Below are 25,694 nucleotides of genomic sequence, written 5' to 3' on the forward strand. Positions count from 1 at the left end.
TAAATGTGTTATTTGCAAGTGGAATTATTAGGACAAGGGTAGAACTTTTGTTTGAGTCTTTAAAAATTGTCAATTTATATTTCTCATAGTTTGTACCACTTTGTATTTTCACTAGTTAGTGCTTGTCTTATTACACCCAACCAGTGTTGCATATTGTAAGCCAAACACAAAGACATTTTACTTTTGTTTTCCCATGTATTTATTTGAATGCCTAAAAAGTTGTATAATTTTTCATAGATTTATTGATCATTAATTTTCAATTCCATAGATTTTTTAAAATTCATGTTCTTCGCCTGTGTTCTCTTGGAGGGCCAAGGAATTTTTCTGAACTGGTTTTAATAATATTTAAGAGTTTAACAATTTTCATATATATCCTGAGCACCTAGAATAAGAAATATGAGCCTTTCAAAACTGGCTAATAATGAAACAATATATATATTTTTCCCTGGCCTACTATCTATATGTTTCTACTTTTTTTCTTCTTTAGGACAGTCTCTAGAGAATGACCTAAGTAAACATGTCTGAAATTGATATGTGTTTGATAGATGATTTGTTTAGCAAGTACCTATTCAAGAGGAACTCCTATTATACAGATTTCTATAGAAAAATAGTAAAACAGAATGATCAGACTGAAAAATGTTTACTAAAAGAATATAATGCTTGACCTTGAATCGGTCTTTTATATTATTAGAAATGTTCTTTTTTAGAAAAATACTCCGTATTCACATTTTTAGTCTTTCTCTCTGTCTCCTACCCTCTTTCTCCCCTTCTCCTAGGAATCATATACAGTTGAGGGAGGGATTGTATGATACAAGTTATAAAATATTGAATGAGGTCAGAGGAGGGATGGATGAAATAGAGAAGGATCTTCGTGATGGAACTTGAGATGATTCTGGAAATATGTGGCCAGTGGGACAGGTCAGAGAAAAGTACAGAGGTAGGAAGAATTATGGAATTTGAAGAACATAAGAAAACTAAGTTTTCCACAGCTGACTAAACCTATTTTGTTTCACTAGTGTTAAAATAGGTTGATAAAGTTTGGCTCCCTTTTGTTGTCCTATAGGAAGATCTCAGATCTTTGCAGCTGCAGAGCTGGTTCACCTCAATTTGATCTCTCATATCACAGTGTGCTTATGAAATTTGGAAAGCTATCTAAAGAATTTCAGACTTTCTGAATACAAAATGCCCTTGCCCACCAGCCATGAGTTACTCTTGTCACTAAACATATCAGCAGTTTCAGAGTAGTTCCTGTTTCCACTTGTTACTGATGCAGCGTCTGGCTGGGGCAGAGTGCTGCTGGGTGCAAGAAAGTTAAAGAAAATTCCAAGGACTCTGGCCCGCTAATTCAGTATGAGAAGAATAGAATGGCTGCCTTCCACCTGTTTTGTCTTGATTCTTTTCTAGTATGTCTCAGGTCTCAGGTTTTAGAATTTGCCAAAATCTAGCTGGCTTTAGAACTTTGTAGATATCTCTGTAGATATCTAGAATGCCCCTTGCCTTTTCCATGTGCCTTAACTCTTACTCTTTTTTTTTTTCCAGAAATTTTCGTCAACTTTATTTCTATTTTGTTCATCTTATTCTTTCTTTAGGTTCCAGTAATTGAGATATTTCTTTTCAGAGAAGATCTTCCCAGTGCCACTTGAGTATCTGCCCTCAAGGACATTTCAGTTTTCCTTTCTTCGTGGCACTTTAAACACAAGTAATTTAATGATTCGTTTAATGTGTGATTAATATCTGTTTTCCCTTCTTAGACAAGGAGTCACATAAATAAAAAATATTCCTAAAGTCACATTCAGGCAGTAGCTTTCTTTAGTTCTATAATCAAATTTGATTTTTATTTTTAAGCATAGTAAAGAATTTCTTTCTGAAAGGTCGTAGATAATGACAGAAAGTTCCATTTATATTTTTGAAATAGCTTATTTGGTTAGCTTTTAATTCTTTTACAAATTTTTTAATGAAATATAGCTAACATATGATATATTAGTTTCAGGTATATTATATACCATAGTTGGTTAGTTTTTTAGTTCTTGTGCTCTTGTGCAAATGTAAATTAAGCTATCATAAATAATTCTATCAACAGATAGTTGCTGAGTGCCTCCTTCGACACTGTTAAAGACCCTGGGAAGCAGTGGTGAATGAGCACGATGACAACAACAAAAACCCCTGCTGTCAGCGAGGTCATGCTTTAATGGGTGATGAGGAAATAAATAAGTATTTCACAATTTAGGTTATAAAAATGCTATATAGATAGGAAAATAAAGCCTGTTAAATAAATAGAGAGATCCAGGTGCTGTTAATTCCAGGGGAGACACCCTGTTATTTTTTTTTTTTTATTAATTCTGTTATTTATTTTCTTTTCAAAATGAAAATTAGAGACACTTTTCTATATAATTTATAGAAAAAAATACCACTTTCTGGGATGTGGCTTTGAATGTTTATTTTGGGTCACATTTGGAATGTACCTATATTTGGCATGTTCTTTACAACATAAAAATCAAGAAATTTATTTATGCTTTTAAAATGTTTATATTTAACAAACCTGTAGATGCTGCCCCATTATCTTAAATTGGCTTAAATTGCAGCATTTTTATTTTCCGAGTTTATGTGTTAAGTGCTGGATCTCTGTAGTAAAATTGTAGGAGGAAGGTGGCTATTTGACTTTCAATGAAATTTTGTATCCCTCATGGTTGTTATTGGTGAGTAATAGGGAAGAATTATTTTCCTTTAACCTGGAGGATAGACTGAAGGAAAAGATCAAACTTGGAGGGAAGAATGTCCACTAGTGAGGAAGAAAATTTTATTTCATTTTGTAAATGTAAGAGATTAAAACTGATAGCCATCTATCAAGATGGTGCAGTCCTTTTTGACTGTAGATTATGGTGATTAGCCACACGGGGGCTGCTTATTTGTTCTTAGTTAAATTATGTGTTTTATTTTTCTTATTACTTTTTACTTTTAATAGTTTCTTCTGATATTTATAGTTGTTTCTTGCCATAGACATAATATTAAATAGTATAGCTTCATGGCTCTCAAGATGCATTTGTATGTATGGTGATAAAAGCTCTTCTTTTTAGACCCAAAAGAATAATAAAGAATAAATATTTTTCTTATTAGTTCAGTTACTTAGCAAAAATATTGATGGGATTTTCTTTCAAATTATTGTGTATATTAAGTGAATGAGGTGTTTAAGTAGTTATGATATTTTTACCTGCATGAAGATTTTTAGGAATATGAAAAACTTACCCAAACATTAAAAATACTGGCCTATGTAAGATTTACATGAGGAAAATAATAAAACTTTACTGAAGGATGTAAAAGAGGACCCAAACAAGTGGAAGATAAACCATGCACCCCTGGATTGGATGATTCAAGCTGTAAATTAAACTATAGATTTAGGGAAATTTAACTCATAGTCTCAATTTGAAGAGAGGGGTTGGGGACCTGACAGATTGATTCTAAAGGTAATATATAAGCATATATTTGCATAAAAGGCTAATTTTTTGAGAAAGATAGTAATTTGGGTACCTTTGCAACATGGTATTAAAAGATATTATGAAATGACTATAATTAAAACAGTCTGGTTCTGGCACAGAAACAAACAGGTGTGTGGAGAAGAATGGAGGCTAGAAATCAAGTACATTTGGAGTTTATTTAGTATGTGATAAATACCTTTAAAAACTGTGAGGAAAGATGCAATATTTAATAGACAGTGTTGGAAGAACTGATTATCTGTATGGAAAAGTAAAATTAGGTTCATCTCATATACTATTCATATCAGTAAACAATAAATGGACTGCAATATAGAAATAGTAGAAAAAGGAGGGGAAAATATCTTTATAATTTTTGAGGAGGGGAATGTTTTCTTAATCAAGAAATAAAAGCAGCGGGCCATGAAGTAAAGCTCTAAGGGAATTAATTTTAAAAGATTAAAAAACAAATAAAAATTATGTATAGGAGAATCAGATGACATTTGTGGACAGATCCTATGCTAATAATTTTATAAACAGTAACTCATTAACTTCTGAGTAAAACTTGACCCCAATCATAAAGCTAATAAGTGATGGAGTGGTGATTTGTCTCTTGTTATTCTAGAAACTGAGCTCTTTACCACAACACCAGGGACAAAGTCAAAAGAAGATGTGTATAGGGTTCTGTATTCATTTGCAGTTAAATTTATTCTATAAGAAAAGTTGGCATTCATTTAAAGAGTACCTTGCACTGTGATTTCTTATATGTTCAAAATGGTAGTTTTTAAAACTCTAAAGGCTTTTTATTATATTCTTCAATCAGTTTTAATACAACTTACTAGAATATAATATAGGTTAGCTTTGTTTCATCAAATAGTTAAACCAGTATCTTCCTTGGCAGGTAATGCTAAGTAAACTCTCTTTACATAAATCCTTTTTCCTCACAAATGTTTGCCTATTTGATAGGGAATAGGAATAAAAATATCTTGTGATGGACCATTCATCTGTTTTTCCCCTCTCCGAACTAAACCTGAATAGCGCTTTCCAAATGCTTTACTGTCCTTAATTTTACATTGAAATTATTACCTTCGTGTCGGGTAGACTGCATTATTCAAACTATTATAATCATAACAAAAATTAAGTGCAGTTATTCCTAAATTCATGCCAATCAGTTATTCACTATTCACTCTCAGGTGGATATTCTTGATAAAAATAACAAGAATGCCACCTCCCTTTATCAAGGCCTTTTACAATTCAGCCTGAACCAAAGAGTCTCATTTCATTTGCCATTAGTCTTTTTCATGCCACCTTAGTTCTAGTCAAATTTCATTAATTGTTTGATTTCTCACCTCAAAACTTTCACTCATTTCTGTCTACTCACCTGGAATGCCTTTCTCCCCACCCAAATCCCCTTTGGAAATAATCTCTTCTTTTTCATTTCCATGGCCTTTTATACGCCTTGTATCCTCTTTGCATTGTGACCATCTTATAAAATAGATCATCTTATCTTTGTTTTCCTCAAAACAATTAACAATGCCTCACACGTAGTAGGTCTTTAATAGTTTTCTTTAATTGGTCATTTAATTAATTCTTCAGGGCTTCCATGGCTTATTTTGCAAACAATACATCATAAAATGATGTTTAAGACATAAGGCTTTGAAATGCATCAATTTAAAAAAATCTACTTAGAGACTTTAAGTATTTAGTCATTTATATATGTATATATAGATCTTGATTTCATGGGAATATTTCTGTTAATATCTTTGGTATTGCATACATATATATAAGTATAAAGAGAATGTGGTTGTCAGAAAGCAGAGCAGACAGCATCGAGAAGGGGACATATAGATGTAAAAACCCAGTGTCTGTTAGGGAGGTCTCCACAGACAACACCTGCAGCAGCATCAGAATGTTCTGAAGGCTTGGAATGGCTATTCTGCTGAATAACTGAATATCCACAGAGCCAAGGTCCATGACCTTGAGCACAGCAGATCTTTTCTGCTGAATATGATCCTATTCCAAGAGAAGTCAAATTATTCTTCCCAGTCGCCAAGAAAACCTCAAAGCTTTCAAACCACTGCCCTAAGAGATGCCTCAAATCTGCTAAGGCAGCCCACGGGACTAAAGAACTACAGAATGCACTCGAATTGTTTGGAAGCATACAACTTTCCATTTGTACAGAATCCTGATGTGTCTAGGTTGTGTGCCAAGTGTAAAAAGGACTCTGACCTGAAGTAGGAAAGACTGAAGGGCTGCTTCTGTGTCTTCCTTGAGTTGAAGGTGGAAGAATAAAGGATTTTTTCCAATTAAGAGCTTCATAAGGCCTGTCAGAGCCAGGGACATTCCATTTTGACCCACCTGCCCACTCTTTCATTTTCTCTCTTTTCAGCATTCACATAGCCTGCTTTTTAAACAGGCAACAGCAAATGAGGGAAATGGGGAAGAAACTCTTTGTCTTCAAACCAAAATACATGTAAAGAAAACACAAGCAAAAATTTACTAAAGGCTTTTCATGAGGAGGCTTTTTAGTCAGCATTTGACTTGGTTAAAATCCTGAGCTGGTTATTTATTAAGACACAGCAGCAAGAGCAGCAAAAATTAATCCTTTGTGCATTTGTCTATTAGAAGAAGGAAGAAGAACTTACACATTTAAAATTTCAGCCTGCATTGTAGAGTAGTGTCAACGTTGTTAAAGAAAGATGAGCCTGTCAAAAAGAAGTTTCTGATGAATGGGCATCAGCTCTTCCTGTTAACTAGATCAGGGCTAGCTCTTGTTCTGCATCTTTTTTTTTTTTTTTTTTAATCTATTTTTCCCCAAGATTTCCTTCCATGACTTTCTTTTTAGAGTAGATGATCCTTGTTTTTTAAGTGACGTATTTAACTTCCATATTCCTTTCTTCAGTTTCAGGTTTTATTCTAACCAGCAAATAAAGAACACAGGCTTTTAAGGATTAAATGGAGCATTTGCTTTCTTTGAATGCATTAGACTTTGCCAGAAATATTTAAAACTTATATATTTGTATAATGAGAGTTTTGGAGATTGGCTGCATTTTTAAATTTAAAAATAATTGAATTTAGCTAATTGGACATTTCTGTGTTGGTCTAAATGTGATCGAATTGGTAACAAGATGTGGAACATCAACACAGGTTTCAGCTTTCCATACTATCTGAAAGGGCTCAGTACTCATTCATATGATTTTACACAAAGATTGGCCCTTACAAAGAAAACCGTGACTTAAAATTAGATGCTTCTAAAGGTTGGTCACATAATGCATCATCAAAGGGAGAGGGAGAGGGAATGCACCCAAGTGTTCCTAATTTATAAGATGAACTCTTCCAACTGCTTATTAATTACTAAAGCAATATGCACATGTAAAGCAATATGATACACAGTCAGGTCATATCTAAAGTGTAAATTATAGCTTAAAGACCCATAACTTTTGCCACATTATTAAAACTAAATAGAGGCATGACTATTACACAATAAATGCCTCTATCATATCTCTCTAAATCCTTGATTCTCTTTATGTCTGCACATTAGAATCACTTGGGAAACATCTGAAAATCCCAATGCCCAGAGCACATACTGGACCAATTAAATAAGAATATTGTGGTGGGAAGTGTGACCCAGGCATCAATATCTTTCAAGGCTCTCTAGGTGATTTCATTGTGATGCCAAGTTGAAAACCACTGTGAATATTAAGCATTTTATTATATTGCCTCAGTATGATATACCTAGCCAGTAATTAGCTTCTTGTAAAAATAGTTGCATGTATTCAATTTATGTTTATCTTTTATAAAATGATATAGCATTTTTTTCCACATCGTGAGCAATACTATCAATTTAAAATAAAATGCAGTGTCTGTTTTTAAGTAGGAATATCTGCACATTTGAATCAGAGGCTTATTATGATACTATATATCAAAAAACTGACAAAATTCTAATTTTGATGATCAGAAGGTTAATATAATTATTGCAAATATGGTGAGGTAGTTGAGGTAATTGTTTCACTTTGAGATTGTAGCTGAGAAAAATAATAGTAATATTTGGTTATATGAAAACTATAAAGCAATGAAATTGGTATCAGAAAAATTAAATTAGGATTGAATGTCATGATGAAAAAACAAACTCCTATATTCTTCAAAATGAATATTTTCTTTCCTCTGAAACTGTGAAGATGTCCATTCAAGCCTATCCAAAATAGCATTAGAAATGCAGGAAAATGTAGTAGAGATAGCATAGGCTTTAGTCAGAAATCCAATTTCTAGTCTGAGGCATCTGTAAGCTTTGTGGTTTTTGCCAAATCTCTTCTATTCTCTGGGTCATAGTTTTCTTATTTGTAAAATGAAAAGGCTTAACTAAATCTGTGTTCTTTTTTAAAATTTGAGTGGTAAGCCATTATTGAATTATGAAATTAATTTAGAACAATTTCTATGTCTATAAAAAATAGAAGAGTGTGCTGCAAATAGAAGGATGATATATTGTATGTGAATCCGGAGGAAATGGAAAGAAATGTTCAAAAGTCCTTGAAGTAGATCTCCTTAACTTTTATAGGTTTACAAATTCTTCATGGGGAAGACATCTAGTATGGGGAATGGAAACAGAGGCAACTTTTTATATCATGTGATATAAAATATAGCACATGTCCTTGCCATGTAGTGTCAAGGCAGATGATCTTTAGAAAGAAAATACTTGTTTCAAAAGGGTATTTGGTTTACTTACAACAAGTAGAAAGCGGGAAAAAAAGCCTTTTCAGCCTGTGAATGTGGAAATGTGTCTTATCCTTGAGAATAGAGAATTCTTACTGTGAGAAGTGAATGGATGTGTTGTGAATTATAGTTACTGATATAAGAGGTGATATTATTCAGTCTGGCCAGAATGTTCTCTCACCAATCAAATTACTTCCAAACCAAATGTTAGAATGCGCTTTGCTTTTTGATTGTTTTGTTTATATTTTATCTCACATTTTGTGCCGTTTGTTGGGAAATGGATTTTTTTCCGCAGAGAATAAATTGAAGGAAGTCCTACTACTTTACCAAAAAACATTGAGTTTCAAGCTAAACTGGTTACTGGAAATGAATAGAAACTAAAAAATAATAATAAAGTATCAAGAGCACCACCCTAAGTTTATTAAAGTAGAACTTATGGCAATGGGTGCTACAAATATGATTTTTAAAAGAGTTTTCCAGTTGATTCTGATGACCATTCCCATTTGCAATCAACCTCAGCTTCTCGTCCCAGCTTCACCTGTGCCTAGCTGTAGGTGCCAGAGAAAATCTCATAATCTTTATAGGTCTCCTTCTTCCAGCTCTCAGTTTGTAATACTGTGATTCACTGAAATTTCTGCTAAAGTTTCACAGTTCAAATAAAATTAGTCATTAGTCATCCAGTGTCTTTTTTTTTTTTTTTTTTTCAACATTGGACCTCAGAACCTAAGTTTTTATCACAGGTAAAACCAGAAAGGAAATTGTAACAATTCTTTACATCCTAGGAAGTGTATTCTTTTAATATTAGGCCCCAATACTAACTTGCTGACAAAACTTGTTAACAAAAAGGTGTCAATCAATGAGTAGGCTGTTCTGTCACAATGATACCTCCACATATCTGTAATTTATCCTGCTATTTTCCCTGCTCCAATCATAAAAGTCTGATCTGGGAGTAAAGACTTTTGACTAACACAAGCTGAGCTAATCAGAGTTAATCTCTTTTAGGGAATTCAGAACTTGAAAGGAGTACTTTGAATCTGGGGTTCACTGTTATCAAGTTACATGAGTTATGCAGACCCAGAGGAGACCAAGAATGCTGCTGTGAGGAGCTTAGACCTTCCCTGTGTTCCTTCCTTTTTAAGACGTGGTGGTTCAATGACTCCTTTTATTCTGTGAGCTATTTCCAAAATCTTTCTGATAAATTCTATGTGTTTGCACTTAGGCTAGACCTCTATTGGTATCAGGAAAGGAATAAAGCCCTAAGAACTTTACTATACATAATGAATTAACTTCTTTCCCATGTATCTAGAAAGATACTAGTTTTATTCCACCCTTGGGAAAGTTGAAAAAAATAGTATTCAAATCAGATGAGGGACCTGGGATGAGAAATGCTTACCTAGACAATATTGATTTATGATGTTTTCAACACAGCTCTGAGAGGTAGGTTGAAGAGAGATTATGGAATCAGTATATAATTAATAATAGTAATTCTATAATTATTATATTACAGGTCCTTATTCTTAAAAAAATTTGAAAGTGTGGCATGACAGCATGACTATAGCCATTGTGGAAGGAAACTTAGACTCAGCTATAGTTATTTGCCTGTGGTCATACAGTACCAACCATAGAGTACTGAACCCAGGGATCCTAATTCCAAATTAAGGGCTCTATCCATAGGAAAACAGTAGTCATTATTGACTGATACTTCTATACTTTTATTGGAGACTATATATATACTCCCAAATTAACATATAAACTTATATTAAGTAGTATCCACTTTCTCTTAAAATACTTTATTATTCTAGGATTGCATTTATATGGATAACTACCTTAAATTTGGGAGAAAAAATAATAAATACATATTTTTAACACCCCAGAATACATAGGATCAGAAAATCTGTCTGAGATATTCTTTTCAGAGTTAAGGAAGAAAGGTGATCAGAATAGAAAGCTATTTCTGACAGACTACGAACAAAACACCCTTTGTTTTTCTCAATTTTTAAGTCCTTACAGTATAAGAGGAAAACTAGCTCTGAAAGCCCAAAGAGACAGAGGTTGCTATGGAAAGTCTCTTTTAAAAGCAGCAACCATTAGAAATCTTGAAAGACATTTTAACTCTAGCATGTTGACTGATTTTGACAGCAGGAAAGCAATAGAGTTTGGCACGGAGTTGTGCCTCAGTAAATGTTTATCAAATGTGAATCAATGAAACAGTGGCTCAGTAAATCAAGAATGGTCAACACCAGAGACCACTTAGTCCAGCCATGTGACTTCACTAGGGAAGAAAATGAGGCCCAGTGAGGCTAAGTGGTGTGCCAAGGACAGAGAGCTGAAAAGAGGCTAAGTAGAAACAAGTGCTCAGCTCTCCTGATTCTTAGCTCAATGTTTTTCCCTGGGAGGATGAAAAACAAAAATAATAAAAAAGCACAAAAGTCTTATGAAATTATTTTGCAAGCCATCCGGGTACCAACCTGATTAAAAGGATAAATCACCAACAGACATATATATTTTTTTCCCTTCTTTTATGCTATTTGTAATACTTCCATCTCTTTCTGTTAACCTTATTAACCAAAATTTTCTTAGAATTAGGGTGTTGGGTATAACGATATTCTAGTTAACAAAAGCTTTGGTAAAAAGCTGATTTTTTTAAAAAAACTGGATAGTCCTTTAAAATGTAGTAGTTACTTTAATAATCTAATAATAACTAATAATTGATTGCCCACCATATATGCCAAGTATGACTTTATATACATAATGGCATGTTCGGGAGAAATTTTCCTTGTAGAATTGTTGACTAGACTCCCCAGAAACAAGAATTAAAGTAACCTCCACTATAAAGAGAACTTCTAAAAACTAGCCAAATTATCTCTCCTTCAGCACTTACTAGAAGACAGCAAAACTGACCCTTCAACCACCCCTAACACACTCTCCCTTTCCCCACTTCCCACCTTCCCTATGTACCTAATCATTGAGGGACAGGAGATTAGATAAAAAAGAGGCACTATGTCATAGGCTCTATGAAAATGTACTGTTCAAGAAGTGTGCTTCCTTTGTCCAAGCTAACTGGGGAAAGAAACTACTTACTGAAGAATCACATGTGCAGCCTGAGTATGCCTACGAAAAAGGAAGGCCAGCATTCCAGATTCCTGATGAATGGAAATGCATATATCAGACTTGCTGACCTGCCCCGTGCCTTTCTTTGGAGGGAAGAAGGGAACTGGCAGGGTGGAAAGAGATGACAACAGGAGTATAGCCTGCACTCTCAATATTTGGTGTAGCCAGGATGCTTAAGATTCTGTGAGTCAAGCAGAAACTCTACTTAGGCTGGGGCTTGAGCCATCTGGCCAGTATTACTCACAAGAAGGACACTTGCTAGACCAGAGGATTACAGTAGCCAGATGCTATGGCATATTGTGTGAAGATTAGAGCTGAAGGATAAAGCAGGTTGAGTCATATGAATCTCTTTCTTTCTCTGCTCCTCTTTCTTATATTTGGAAAATGCAAGAAGGGCCACATCTTAAGGCAAGTGGTAAGAAGATGCCTAGATCCATCCATGCCATATCTTTCATCCCTTCTTCAACTCAGATTAAGATGGGAGATGAAATTTATGTCAAAAGTTAGGTTAAAGTTACAAATTAGCCTGAGTTTTTAGTGACCAGAAGTGGACAGAAATATAGTGATTCTGCCCAAGATATTGTTAAGAGTTGGAGAAAAGAAGTGACAGTGTGTGTTTGAAAGCAGCAACCAAAGAAATATAATAAATACTCTTTTATATTTATATACCATGAGTATATGCCATGGATTATGACTCTTTAATAAATTACTATATACACATACATACTATACATATAATATTATTTGATCCTCAAAACTACCCTGTCAGATAGGTTCTAGTGCTATTGCCTCTGTTTACTGATGAGAGAACTAAGATTTTAAAGTGATTATTTATCCACCTGCTCACAGTGTGAGAGCGGGTTTTGAACCCAGGTGTGTATGACTCCATAGACCACAATCCTTGTCTATAACTTCATAAATGATGGTCTCCTTGCTATCAGCCCTATACCTACCCCGAGTTCAATCTTGACACAAAAGCCAGACTTATATTTTGGGAATGTAAATCAAATCTTGTCACCCCTCAGCCTAACATACTCCAGTAGCTTTCCACTGTACATGAAATAAAGTCCAAAAGTTTGACCAAGATTGAGAAGACCCTTCATAACCTAGCCTCAGATCTCATCACATTCCACATTGCCCCTATTTTACTAAAGTGTTCAATGCTCACTGTATTTTTCTCTGTTCTTGAAATAAGCCAAATATTTTCTCATTTCAGGAAGCTGCACTTTGAGTTTTATATGCTTGAGAAACTCTACTTAGATCTTCCTGCGAGTGGTTTGTCAGCTTTCAGGTCTTAGTTTAAATTCCATTGGCTGAGAGAGCTTTCTAGTCACCTAAATCAATCACTCTGGCCCAGTCATTCTTACTCTCTCACTGGACTCATTTGTTTGCTCAGTGTCGCATATGACTGTTTTACTTATTTTTTATTATTCCTCCCTCAGTAGTCTGAGAGTTGGAGACTCTGAAGGCCTTATTTGTTGGTATATTTGTAATACCTAGAATAGTGCCTCCAAATTGTGGGCATCTTATGTATAATTGTAAAAGGAATGATGTCTGAATGAATATGAATCTCCTTCTCAATTCCAGTTTTACTACTAGGTGCTTTACATGTGTGTCTTTTGGATCCAATGCTCTTTGTGTCTTAAGAGCAAAGACATGTTATGGATATCCAGCATCATTTTTCTTCTTCTCCTAGTGCAAAGAATGGCACTCTACAATCCAAGTATTCCTAATTTATACTTACCTCAGTATATACTGACTTACTACTTTGCATTATTCTAATAAAGAGTTAGCAATTTATCTGAAAAATGAAAAAATAAAATAAAGCAAAACGAAAGCCTTAGCTGAGTTTCCTAAGAAGCAAGGGTTACTTCCCTTCTCATCCCAGCATAATTCTTCATTACACTAATCATATGTTTATTTACTCCCATCTCTATTTAAGATGCTAGTGATTCCAAGATAAGTTTAGTTTTAAGGAAATGTCATTCTTGTTTTAAACACAGTAGACTTTGACTTAGCAGTGTATATTTCCCCCGTTGGTAGGTTTTATTGACTTTAAAATGTTCCAAATTCACTTAACTATAATAAGTAGAAATGTGATAGCTCAGGCCCATTAGTTTTCATTGAGTCAGGTCGCATCCAGAACTCATGAGAGTTTGTTTTCAGTTGCAGCAGTGGATGAACCAAGGTGTTTCTAGAGAGACATATATGCAGTTTCACGAACCTCATTAAGCATATTCACTAATAATTATGAATTGTTAGACTGTGCCAGGAGCAATACACCCTCTTGATTTATCCAGAAGAGTAGTACTAAGTTTCCAAACCCACAGAGAATCTTATTGTAATATTGCCTAAAGGTGAAACAGATTGTGAATAAAAATTCAGATATTACCTCCAGTGACTTAACGGCTTGACTCTCTGCAGGGATGCATATTAAATAAATATTTGACACATCTATACTTTGACCAGATCTCACCAAGTCTTTTTTATTTTTAGCTTTGTTTTTCCAATCAAAAGATACAACGTAGCTTATCTGTATGTTTATCTCTTAAGAAAAGTTCCATGATATCAAAATGTTTTGTTTTTAATAATTAACTCAGATGTGATAGACACACAAAAATCCTCCCTTATAATTCTTAGAAGACATTCTAAATCATAGTAATCTAGAATCTGTTATAACAATCGGAGTCTTACACTTAAATGTATACTTGAATCACCCAGGGGATCTTGTTAAAACACAAATTCTGCATCAGTAGATTGAGGATGGGGGTTGGCCCCAAGAATAACATTTCTCATAAGCTCCATGTAATGCTAGTCATGCTGTCCTCCAGACCACACTTCAAGTAGCAGGTCTTAAAAGATCATATGTTTTAAGCAGTTAATTTGTAACTAAAACTTTTATCTTCCCTATGAAGTTCTCCTCTACTCTGCTTTTGCTTTCCGAAGTGGGACCATTTGTTTCTATTTTAAAAAATCACATTCTATAAATGTCAACCAGTTTACTATATGAGCAAAATATTTGGAAAACTCAAGTGATAGATTTTTAGAATTAGAGGCAGCCTCATTTTGTTTCTAGGGAGAAAGCAGCATGTTATAAATTGGCCACTCTTTAGAACATGGTTACAGAGACAGATTATTCAGTATATATTTGCACAGACCAAGTTGATAATAAGGCGACTTCATACTTGAAATCATTTACTCCATATCCATTTTATAGGTGAGCATTGTCTATAAATGCAGAATATCTATAAATCTGCTATAAATATAATTGTATTTCTATAATTATGTATTATATAATTTACTTCTTCCTTAAGTAATCATTAAATGTACACAAAGAAATCATAAGTTTATATGGAGATTCTTTGTAGTCTGTATTCACCCACCTATGTTTTTATTTTGATTGTGTCACTGGTTTTTCCAGATCATATGATGCTACAGTCTAGTTGTCATAGATTCCACTGTTGGGAGGTGAGTGTGAGGCAGGCCCAGAAATTGCAATATTGCACACCTGGTGAATGCCAGAGTATTTGTTTAGTACTTTCCCTGTGTATTATGTGATCTGTACCGAACTGACTGATCATCAGCCCAGACAGGCTTAGAGTGGCCTGTTTTGTTCCCAACACCTGCAGTTACTTAAACAAATGCAAATCAGTTGCATAATAGAATTGAAAAATCATTGTGCTAGAGTTTGGGACCATATCTAATTTTTTTTTTTTGAAAAAATATCTTCAACTTTAAGCTACATTTAATTTTTGGTCATGAATTAGAGGCTCATTTCATGGCAATATTTGGGAAATAAAAAAGAGCATGAAATTGGAATCAAGACGGCAAGAGTTATATTTTGATTCTACTCCATTTAGTTATGTGACCATAATTTTAACTGTTGGGGACTTAGTCCGTTCCTGTAATAAAGGAAGGCAGGAGACTAAGTAATATCTAAGTTTTCTTTGGCTTTCATAATTAATGGCCTCAAGCATATCATCATTAAAAGTATACCTATTTTTTGGAATTATCTGATGGATGCTTAATAACTTATTTCCAGATTGGTTGCCCTGAGGTTTACCTAAAACTAAATAAAACCTTGAAGAGTGAATATTTTATAAATCTTGATTTCTTGCTTTAGGCAATAGAAATGAGCCTCAGAATTTACATAGGTTGAGTCATATTTAGGAATTTTATAATGTTTTACAATATTACATCAGTTAGAAAAATCTCTAAGGCGAATGACTTCTCTCACTTTAAAATAATGCTATTTTTTATAGTAATCAATTGATTGTTTTAATTTCTAAATTACATAGGGTTGTGGCAATTAAAACAATACTGTTTTCTGTTAAACTTCTTAGGGACTGAGGATTTAACCTGATGTGATTTTCAATAGGCAGAATTTCCTTTTATGTTTTTCTAAACTTGCTTTATCTTTGTAGTTAGAGACAGCCAGGCTTATTATTTAATTTAATAATATAAACTTCTAGTGTGTACTTTTATTTAGGCAAGAATGTTTTGACTAAAATATTCTTTGACTTCTAAAGTAGAAAAATAAATGAAACAGGTCTCTACCTCAAACGTGTTTCCCGCTCCTCTGGTTTGAACACAAATTTAGAATCATTAAAATATAGTAAAACCTTACAAACGTGTGTAATTTGGGTTTGTGTATATGAAAAGCATGCTGATATCTAACACCCAAATTCACACAGAACATTACCAGCACTCCAAATGTCTACCTCATTAGCGCCCCCTCCATCTCTACCAAGGCTAGCCATTATCTTGACTTAGAACTAACTGTAGAGATTAGTTTTGCTTGGTTTTAAAATTTTTATGTAATTGGAATCATAAGTATGTTCTCTTTTGTGTCTGGCTTTTTTAAACTCAGTGTTTTTATTTTGAGATTTATCCATATTTTTGCATGCAGTTGAAGACAACATATTCTCATTGCTGTTTATTTCATTGTATGACTAAATCTCAGCTTATTTATCCACTCTGCTATTGACTGCATTTCAGAATTGTTTAGTTTTAGGTTGTTATGCACAGTGCTACTGTAAACATCCTGATATGTCGTTCCATGATCTTTGTGTGCATTTTTGTTGGGTGTTTACTTACAAGTGGAATTTCCAGGTTGTAGGGTGGGTATATATTCAACTTTAAAAAATATCGATAAACAATTTAAAAACTGAGTTCCCACCAGTTATACATGAAGGTTCGAGTTCCTCCACTTTCCCACTAACGCTTAGTACTTTTTGTGCTTTTATTTTATTTATTGTGTAATGTTTTGATATTTCATTGTGGTTTTATTTTGTTTATTTCTCTGAAGACTAATAAAGTTGAACATTTTTTTATATGGAAATCCTTTTATCATGGAGTTTCTGTTCAAGTATTTTGTCTTTTTCCTGTTGGTTTGTCCAGTTATTTTGTCCTTGTAATTTTTATAAATTATTTATGTATCCTAAATATAAATATTTGTTAATATATATTGCTGTGGATCAAATTTCTTTTTGATGTTTATTGTTTTAGCACATTAGAAGTGCACATTATTTGAGACTTATATTTTCAAATGGACATTGACCCATTCTTTAAATGTTTAACAGTAAAGCTTATATAGGCTTATACTATAAATAGTATATAACTATACTATTTCCTATTTGCATATGACAACACAAAATTAATGAACTATACAGTAGCAGACAAAGAATTGCAGGACATATAATCATCTTATGTTATAGAAAATGATTTATGTATTTTCACATAGTATGCATATTCTTTCATGAAAAAGAAGATAGCAAAAATATTTTTCCTGCTTAGATTCATGTCTCATTTATGACATTTTAAGGTAATGGCATATTTATAGAGTGAATTTTTCCAAAACTATGTGGTTGTATTTAATGCAAATTTTAATTACCTAAATTTAAAATTAAACTATACAAAAGGAATGATACTGTATTTTAATTTTTAATTAATGGGAATATCATAGTGTTAAAGTCATCAACGCTCATGTATCTTAAAAGCTTGCCGTCTAGTGAATTGTGAACTATTTAATGTTTCCCTTTGACTCTGTCATATTATGTCACAAACAAATCTTTTGTCAAGATTCATTCTGACTTAGACTTGGAATGATATGAGACTACTCAAATAAAATGCTACAGCCTTTTAACTATACCAAACCTCTTCAAGTCCCCAAGCTTTATTATTTAATTATTTAAAGGTACTCAGAAAGACTGAGTTCTAGTCCTGCTTCTGTTACTGGCACACTTTCTAAATTTGAAAAGTCATTTAAACTTCATGGGCCTCACTTCACTAATGATGTAAATTGAAGTTTAGTGCTAGACGAAGGTCTCTGAAACTCCCTTTGGCTCAGAGACCTATTCTGAATAGTCAGTGGGGATGAAACTTTTGCAAATATAATTTTCAGATAAGTGGATCACCCATATATGATGTGTGCACATGTATATAAACTGTATTTCAGTTGACTACCTATCATCAAATGATCAGAAATGTAAGCAGAAAAAAATGAACTGAAAGAAGTGGGGAATGTTCTTTATGGTAACCATTTTCTAAGGACTGAGACCTTTATAACAAGTAAAATTCCCATCGGATTGTATAATGCCAAATAGTGTTTATTATAGTTGGTCAATTTTCATCTCATTAGCACTCTCATCAGCAGTGGATAAGAATTACTGTTTATCCACAGCTTTTCTAAAACCTGGAATTTTCCAGTCTTTTAATTTGTTTTTGTTAATCTCATGGCTATGAAATGATATCTGAACGTAGTTTGATTGATGAATTTCCATTAAAACACATAGGATTGAGCATGTTTTCATTTATTCATAAATACACCTATTTTCCTCTTTAAAATTTTCTATGAAACTACTATACATTTTTTTGGTCCATTTTCCATTGTTATTCTTCCCCGCCCCCCCATACACACATTGATTTATCAGAGTACACTGCATATCCTGAATTGTACTCCTTTGTTAATTAATATAATATGAAAATATTTTCTCCCAATTTTTAATTTAGATTCTTACTCTCTTTAGATTATTATTTATGAACAGATATTCTTAATTTTAATGTGGTTGAATTTATCAATATTTTATTAGTGCTTTTTAATGCCTACTTAATAAATCCTTATATACTTCAATATCTTGTTTTACAAAAATTTTGCAGACTTGCCTCACTAAGTTATATCCTTAGTCTATGGAGAGTTGATTTTTGTAAACAAAATTATGTAAAGATCCAATTCCACTTTATTCATATAGATAACCAGTTGTCCCAGCACCATTTATTGATTAATCTTTACTTTGCTCACTTATCTGCAATGCTTGACTTGATATAAATCATTTTCACTTATGTTTAAGATTATTTTTAGTTTGATTATCTTTATTCTCCCCCTTTTGTCTATCCTAACACATTATCTTTATTTAAAGACTTTTACTAAAATATAGCTCACACACAATATTGTATTAGTTTCAACACAGCATATTATCTTTATTACCATAATTTTCTAATAAATGTCCATCTTTACACAGGAAATTTTCTTTATCTTATTTATCTGTTATATCTTGACTATTTCGGACTCTTAGTTTTCCCATTGGACTTATAGAATAAGCCTTTCACATTCATTTGAAAAAAATCATTGAGATTTATTTTGAAATTTCATCAAAGCTATAGATCTGTTTATATTTTTTTTAAAATAGATCTGATGGTCTGATTCATGTTATTTTTACTTTTCTATTATTTATAATGCTTATATATTTTTGTCTTTCTACATTAACTAGGACTTCAAGTACAGTATGTTGATAATAGGCATCCTTGTTCTGTTTCTGATCTTAAAATATTCTAGATTTTGTAATGACATATACTATTTGTTTTAGATCATTTCGTTTTTACATTTATCACATTAGGCAGACAAGGAGGAAGACATCTATCATTTCTAATGCCTACTAACTGCTAGATACCTGTACAGGCATTATATAATTTTATCCTAAAAGACTGGTATCACTAACCATTTTCAGAAACCATTTTCAGATTTTAAAAGGTGAATAATTGCCCCCAGTGCAATTTATGATCTAAATTCATATTTTAGCCTGCCTTTTTTTTTTTTTTCAGTATATCAGAAATACTCAGTTGTACTGGCTCCCAATATCAAGCCACTTACCATATTGAACTGACCAGGGAAGCAGACACCTGGACTGTAAACTTTCAGAGACAGAAATTAGATCAGCCTTGGTCACTGCATTATCCCTAAAGACTAGTATTGGGCTTAACACTTGTGAGGTGTTCAGCCAATATTTAGAGCATATGAATGGGAAGGACCCTCAAGTATGGTTTGAGTTGTCTTTGCTATGACTCTGCCTCAGAATGTGGTGGGTTTGGCCTGAGCACTAGTCTTCACTAACAGTATGTAGCAGGCAGACCATACTGTCTCGTTTTTTATGGCACAACTCCATCATTGCCTAGGAAGTTGAGGGAGCTTTTGGCCCACACTCTTTCTTTAGTTAAACTCACTTCATCAGTGGGAGAAGACTTCTTTCCAAATAGCCACATTTCTGTTTGATCTGTCTAGCATCTAGTGGGATTTGTATTGTTACCCCTAAATATGATAAAGACTGATATATATAGAAAATGTTGAGACTTCATTTATATACCATTCCCATGATGAGGTGCTGGAATTCTTACCAGTCTCATAACAGCCCTACCATCTGCTTGGTGCGATTGAGGAATGAATCAAAAATCCAGCTGACTCCATTAAGCTTTCTACCACTGCTCCCTTTATCCAGAAAGAAAAAAATGCACATGTTCTATAAGATACCTCTTTACTCCTAGACCAAATTCTATTTTCTGCTTTGCTTTCCCCTCACTGCATAATTGTTATGGTTTCTCAGTGATGAAAATATTTGGCTTTTCACTGAGAAGATCTTTGAATATAAATGTCTCACGGAAAATAAAATAATGCCTCAATTGAATAGAGAAAATGTTGCAAACACTTTGGAATCCATTGTTGCCAGCAGAGTAGAACTGTCCAATATGCATTTATGGTACCAGATTCATGCCCTGGAGATATCACAGAACTGTTTTCTCTGATCAGAGCTCTTGCAGTGATACTTAAAAATTAATTGAATTTTCAAGAATGTCAGCTTTAGCTACCATGGTTGATGGCCCAATACCTGAGTACATTTATTAAATATATACTGCCACCTACTGTAGTATTTGACTCTCTTTGATAGGGCGGGCTCTTGTGGTGAATGTTAATTAGACAAAGAGTTAGTTTGGAGGCTGATTATTTATTGTTTCTGTTGAGATCTGCTGATTTACATAGTATATTGCTTTACTTATGCATATATGTATCTGTTTTCCTCTAGGAAAAGAAGAATATATTGCCACTTTCAAGGGATCTGAATACTTCTGCTACGACTTGTCTCAAAACCCCATTCAAAGCAGCAGCGATGAAATAACTCTGTCCTTTAAAACCCTTCAGAGGAATGGACTGATGCTTCACACTGGGAAATCAGCTGATTATGTCAATCTTGCACTGAAAAATGGAGCTGTCTCTTTGGTCATTAATTTGGGATCAGGGGCCTTTGAAGCGCTAGTGGAGCCCGTGAACGGAAAGTTTAATGATAATGCCTGGCATGATGTGAAAGTCACCAGGAATCTGCGTCAGGTAACAACGCAGTGGATAAGAGAGTAACTGGCTTTGTTTCTCGCTACAGCTGTGTGTGTGGTACTTGAAAACTCCAACAACATGATATAGGGCTCCTCAGAGTCGCTTACAAATTAGGTTTTTCTTCTTTTGAGATGAATCTTCCTGCCATACTTGAGCAGGGGCATATCTAGAAAGTTCTGGGGGCCCAAGGGCTATTTTGATACAGCGACATTATGACAATATCCCAGAGGGCTGCAAGGATATCTCTGCGACCTGCCCTTCCTGTGATGCGTGTGATTTTGTTGTGTTTTTGATTTTTTGTTTGTTTGATTTTAAATTGTAGTTTTCATGGTGATCATTTGGAAGCATGCACATTGGGGTCATTAAATCACAGTTCCTTTTTTGTAGTCAAAAAAACAGTGTTTGTGATTTGGGATTGTATCAATCCCTACTCCCTCTCTATTCCCACCTCTGAAATGGGCACAAGAAAAATTCCTGAGAGGAAAAGTGACTTTGGGAGTTTACATATCTCTTGAAGAGTCTGTTTATGAATATATCTTTATTTTTAGCACAGACACTTTTAAGTTAAACCCCAAATGACTCTGGAGAGGCCAGTTCATCTTCTAGGTGCCCATTTCTTTTTTATTGTATTTTTAAAAAATAGTCTTACAAAAATCTATATGCTAGGAAAATATCAATTCTTTAGTAAATCTATGGGTCCACATATACTGTATGTTTTTAACTGAGACATATTATTGCAGTATATATATATACACAGATGAATGAGTAGATTGTCCTTATATATAGAACATTATAAGTTTTGGTTATTATTTGAAACAATGATATCACAGTGTATCATTTTGTGAAGTGTTGACAGTGACTAATTTTTCTGCAGTACATGCTGATCTCAAACTAATATCCTTAACATATTTGTTGTTTCTCTGAACAGTTGCAGAATGACCGGATTGTCTCTGGTTTTCCTTTACTAAAACAGCCCTCTCTTTCTGAGCTGTTAACTGTCTAACCTTTTCTTTCTCACTTCTGAAAGGCTTAATCTATCCAAAGTAGAAAAGCAAAAAAGAATTTTAGGAGTACAGATATAGCTAAGGCAGACAAGTTAAACTAAGGATTCTCAAGACTCCTCCCAAAGACTTTTCAGAGGCCTTATTGGTATGGGAGGGGCCCTGCATGCTCCATACCTGCCTTAGGAGATGGTTGCCCACCATCAGTATAGCTGTAGACCACAAATATCCTATAAGTCTGTCTCTTTGGTTCTCCTTTTTTATTTCTTCTCTCAGATACTCACCAAGAGACCAGAGGCTCATTTGAGAGAAGCACAGAAGGAAGGGTGGGGCTTAAGGAGCCCACTTTCTAGATTTGCCTTTGCTCAGGTTATAAACCAAACTGTGAATTGGTAACTCAAAGGAAACTGTAGTTATACAGCTGGGGTGCATGTGTGGCAGGACAGATTACAAACAAATCCATTCTACTCATTTTATGTGTCAGGATCTTTGCTTTGTTTCATTGCAGTAAACTGTGACCCTAAAGTCCATCAATATGACCGAAGGAAGTTTTGAAGTTGAGGAGGAGTCCTTGTATGCTGTAAAATTGAGTAGTAGGGCAATGCCAACTGATTCCTATGAATTTGCTGGGGCTGGGGAGGGTCAGGGTGGGGGAGGGACCACTTATGGGGATAGGGCGGCAGTGGTCAGCTGATGAGCTTTAGGCCTTTGAATCCCTTTTAAACTTTTTAAATGTCTGTCAGATGTACTCAGGGAGACAAAGGGAACATTGCCATATGTCTGTTTCTGTCTAGTACCAAGTTATGAACAATACTGGCAGGAAAAATATTACCTCTGTGGGAGGCCTATTTGTTAGTCTGCTTTTTTCTTGTAAAATTTTTTTGCCCTTTTTCTATGTTACTAACATGCTTAATAACTAACATGTCATTCATGGAATGTTTCATTCTACTAACCGTTACCTGAATCAAAAAATGTACTAACATGGTAGAGACCATCATATTTTTTAAGTAACGATCGTTATTCTGTTCACAGTTTTTAATTTCCTTTCTCCCCCCTTCTCCACAAAGCACTCAGGCATTGGACACGCTATGGTAAACAAACTACATTGTTCGGTAGATATCATTCTAATTGTTTCTTATTTTGGGTTTGCCGTGTGTTTTCTTTCTTTCTTTTAACTGTAGACATCATTAACAAAAGAGGAACTGCGGTTGGTACTCTTCTGCTTACTTTGACCTCCTTCTTTTCATCTGTTGTTGACCTTCTTATTTTTCACCTGTTCCTGTCAACTTCTGTTTTCCAACTCACCTGTAGGGGCATCGTTAACGTTTCGAACGTTTTTGCATCCAGCTGTGGTTAACACGGGATAAGACAAAATGGTGGCTGGCCCGAGTGACCGCAGGCTCAGCCAGTCTCTAACCATTCATGATGCATGGCATGCACACTTGATTTGGGAATGTTGGAGATGTCACACCCACTCATCTTTACGTCATCACAAAGCAGTTGTTTTTTCCTTCCGTTCTCCCTGTTTTCTTTTCTTTCCTTTCTGAACTGTACTGTCCCTCCTGCATGTGCACATCAGCGCGTGCCGCTTCCACCGGTTGTTTTGCCTTTCCTCCCCTTTGGCATGGACGTAGGCACTTGCATGCTGAACAACTGCTGCTCAATAGTGCAAATAGTGACGTTGCTGGAAATAGCTTGTGCCTTTTATGTTAACAAGGTGCACGTTGTGATTAGTTAATAACAGACAACTAAACTTTACTAATATGTACACCAGCAAAACTAACCTAGGAAGCATTTTACTAACACCATTTTTGTGTCTGCTAAATAACTTTTGAGTTGCAGCAGGGATGATGCTGACACTAGTTCAATAATCAGTTAACTCTCTAACTAGTTTAGATCTTTTAGGGCTAGTTGAATAGAATCCAAGAATAAACCTCAAACAGACATGAAAATGGGTTCCACCATAGGTCTAAAAATAAAAACCAAACAAACAGAAAAAAAAAAAAAGCAAAAACCAAATGAAAAAATAAAACAAAACAAAACACAAAACAGGCATATCCCAGGATTACAGTATCTAGGTCTGAGTATAGCGTGTCCTTTCCCTGTGCTTTGTTATCTAGGTGACAATATCAGTGGATGGGATTCTTACCACAACGGGCTACACTCAAGAAGATTATACCATGCTGGGGTCTGATGACTTTTTCTATGTTGGAGGCAGTCCCAGCACAGCAGACCTTCCAGGGTCACCAGTCAGTAACAACTTTATGGGCTGTCTCAAAGAGGTAAATATCACTATCACCAGAATCATTCCTAATTCATGATCTCATCATTTCAGATATGGATTGAAAGAACCTTTGCTGAAGACCCGATGTTTGTGGAGTCAAATGACACGATCTTAAATTCAGTATCCTACTGTTGTTTATATAAAATCGGGGGCATGGGGCGGCTCATAGAGCATTATGAAAAATTTAAGTTCCTGCTCTTTAGTAGACTGTAAGTAATTCACAATTAGGATTTACTCGAGCAGTTGTGTATTAGCTATAAAAGAAAGTCAAACACAAAGAGATATTGGGTCTAGATTTAAGCTAAATGCTTTGCTCATGCCTACTTAAGTGCTTTAGATGTTATATACAGTGGTGCCTTGTTATGTACAGTGGTGACTTGTAAGTGCTTTAGATGTTATATACAGTGGTGCCTTGTTATGTACAGTGGTGACTTGTTTGAGCCTTACAAGAAAAAAGGAAAAAACTAAGCTATGAAAAGAGACTATATAAAAAAATTAGTCTGTATGTTGAAATAATTTTGTTCTTATATTTTAAATATGTTCTGAAGGAAGTAAAGCTGTTTAATTTGTGACCTGATGAGCTTGCTTGATATTTAACTGAACAAAACTATCAGGCTAAAGATATCGGGAGTTTCATCCTCATTCTCAGTTGTCATTAGCTGTTGTAACTTTTGATAGGGTTGGAATTCGTTGGGGTATGAGAAGAAGAAGATCACAAAGTCCTTGAATTTCAACTTGTATAAATATTTTCCCATAAAAACTGCCTGTTTTCATTCAGGAACAACCCAATTTCTTGTGGATGATAGAGCCAGAGAGGTTCTTCTTGCGTTGTATAGCTGCAGTTTAATGGTGTGGACCTCTAAAATGTAAAGTTTAATAACTTTGAATTTATTAACAATGTGCCATAGATGGTGTTACTAAGCGGTGACATACTTTGGTAAATTCTAAAGAGAATATTCTAATCAGATAAACTTGATTTAAGTAAGCATCAGAGAAAAACAATCACTGCTTGAGTTGTCTTTACTTGTCTTTCATTTATGTAAAATTACTGGAGTTTGCATTGCTCAATATATAAATGTATAGAGAAGAGTCCTAAAGGGGATTCAAAATGTTATCGTTTTAATACTAGGAGGTGTGGTTCTGACAGGTTAAATCTAACCAACTTTGTGGCAGAAGGGATCAGTTGTCTCCCAGAGAATAACTTTTACTCTTTAAAAATATGTAGTATGACTCAGGACTGTGTTAAGTTCTGGGGACATAATAAAATTGTAATAATTATTATAATTATTATAATAACAGTACTGACATTTTCTGAGCTCTTATTTTATGTCTGATGCTATCCTAAGAGCTTCACAATATAGTTAGTAATTTTATTATCTGCATTTTTCAGACAAGGAAACTGAGGTTCAGAGCAGGTACGTTTTTTGAGCAAGGTCTCGCGTAACAAGTATTAAAGCTTAGAG

At 34.3% G+C, this 25,694-nt stretch overlaps 1 protein-coding gene across 16 annotated transcripts in view; it reads left to right on the forward strand.

The window, feature by feature from the left end:
* Nucleotides 1-25,694, forward strand: part of NRXN1 (neurexin 1) — a 1,011,597-nt gene that overhangs the window by 365,174 nt on the left and 620,729 nt on the right. For 7 of the 16 annotated variants that reach the window (XM_025045127.1, XM_025045129.1, XM_025045132.1 and 4 more), the window contains 2 exons: nucleotides 20,642-20,943; nucleotides 24,068-24,229. In XM_025045127.1, the coding sequence (XP_024900895.1) occupies nucleotides 20,642-20,943; nucleotides 24,068-24,229 (464 nt within the window). Of the gene's footprint in view, nucleotides 1-20,641; nucleotides 20,944-23,014; nucleotides 23,060-24,067; nucleotides 24,230-25,694 lie in introns of those variants that run through there. The other 9 variants (XM_025045123.1, XM_025045125.1, XM_015587507.2 and 6 more) reach the window with 3 other exon arrangements.

This window comes from Pteropus alecto, unplaced genomic scaffold, assembly GCF_000325575.1.
Source record: "Pteropus alecto unplaced genomic scaffold, ASM32557v1 scaffold131, whole genome shotgun sequence".
NCBI lineage: Eukaryota > Metazoa > Chordata > Mammalia > Chiroptera > Pteropodidae > Pteropus > Pteropus alecto.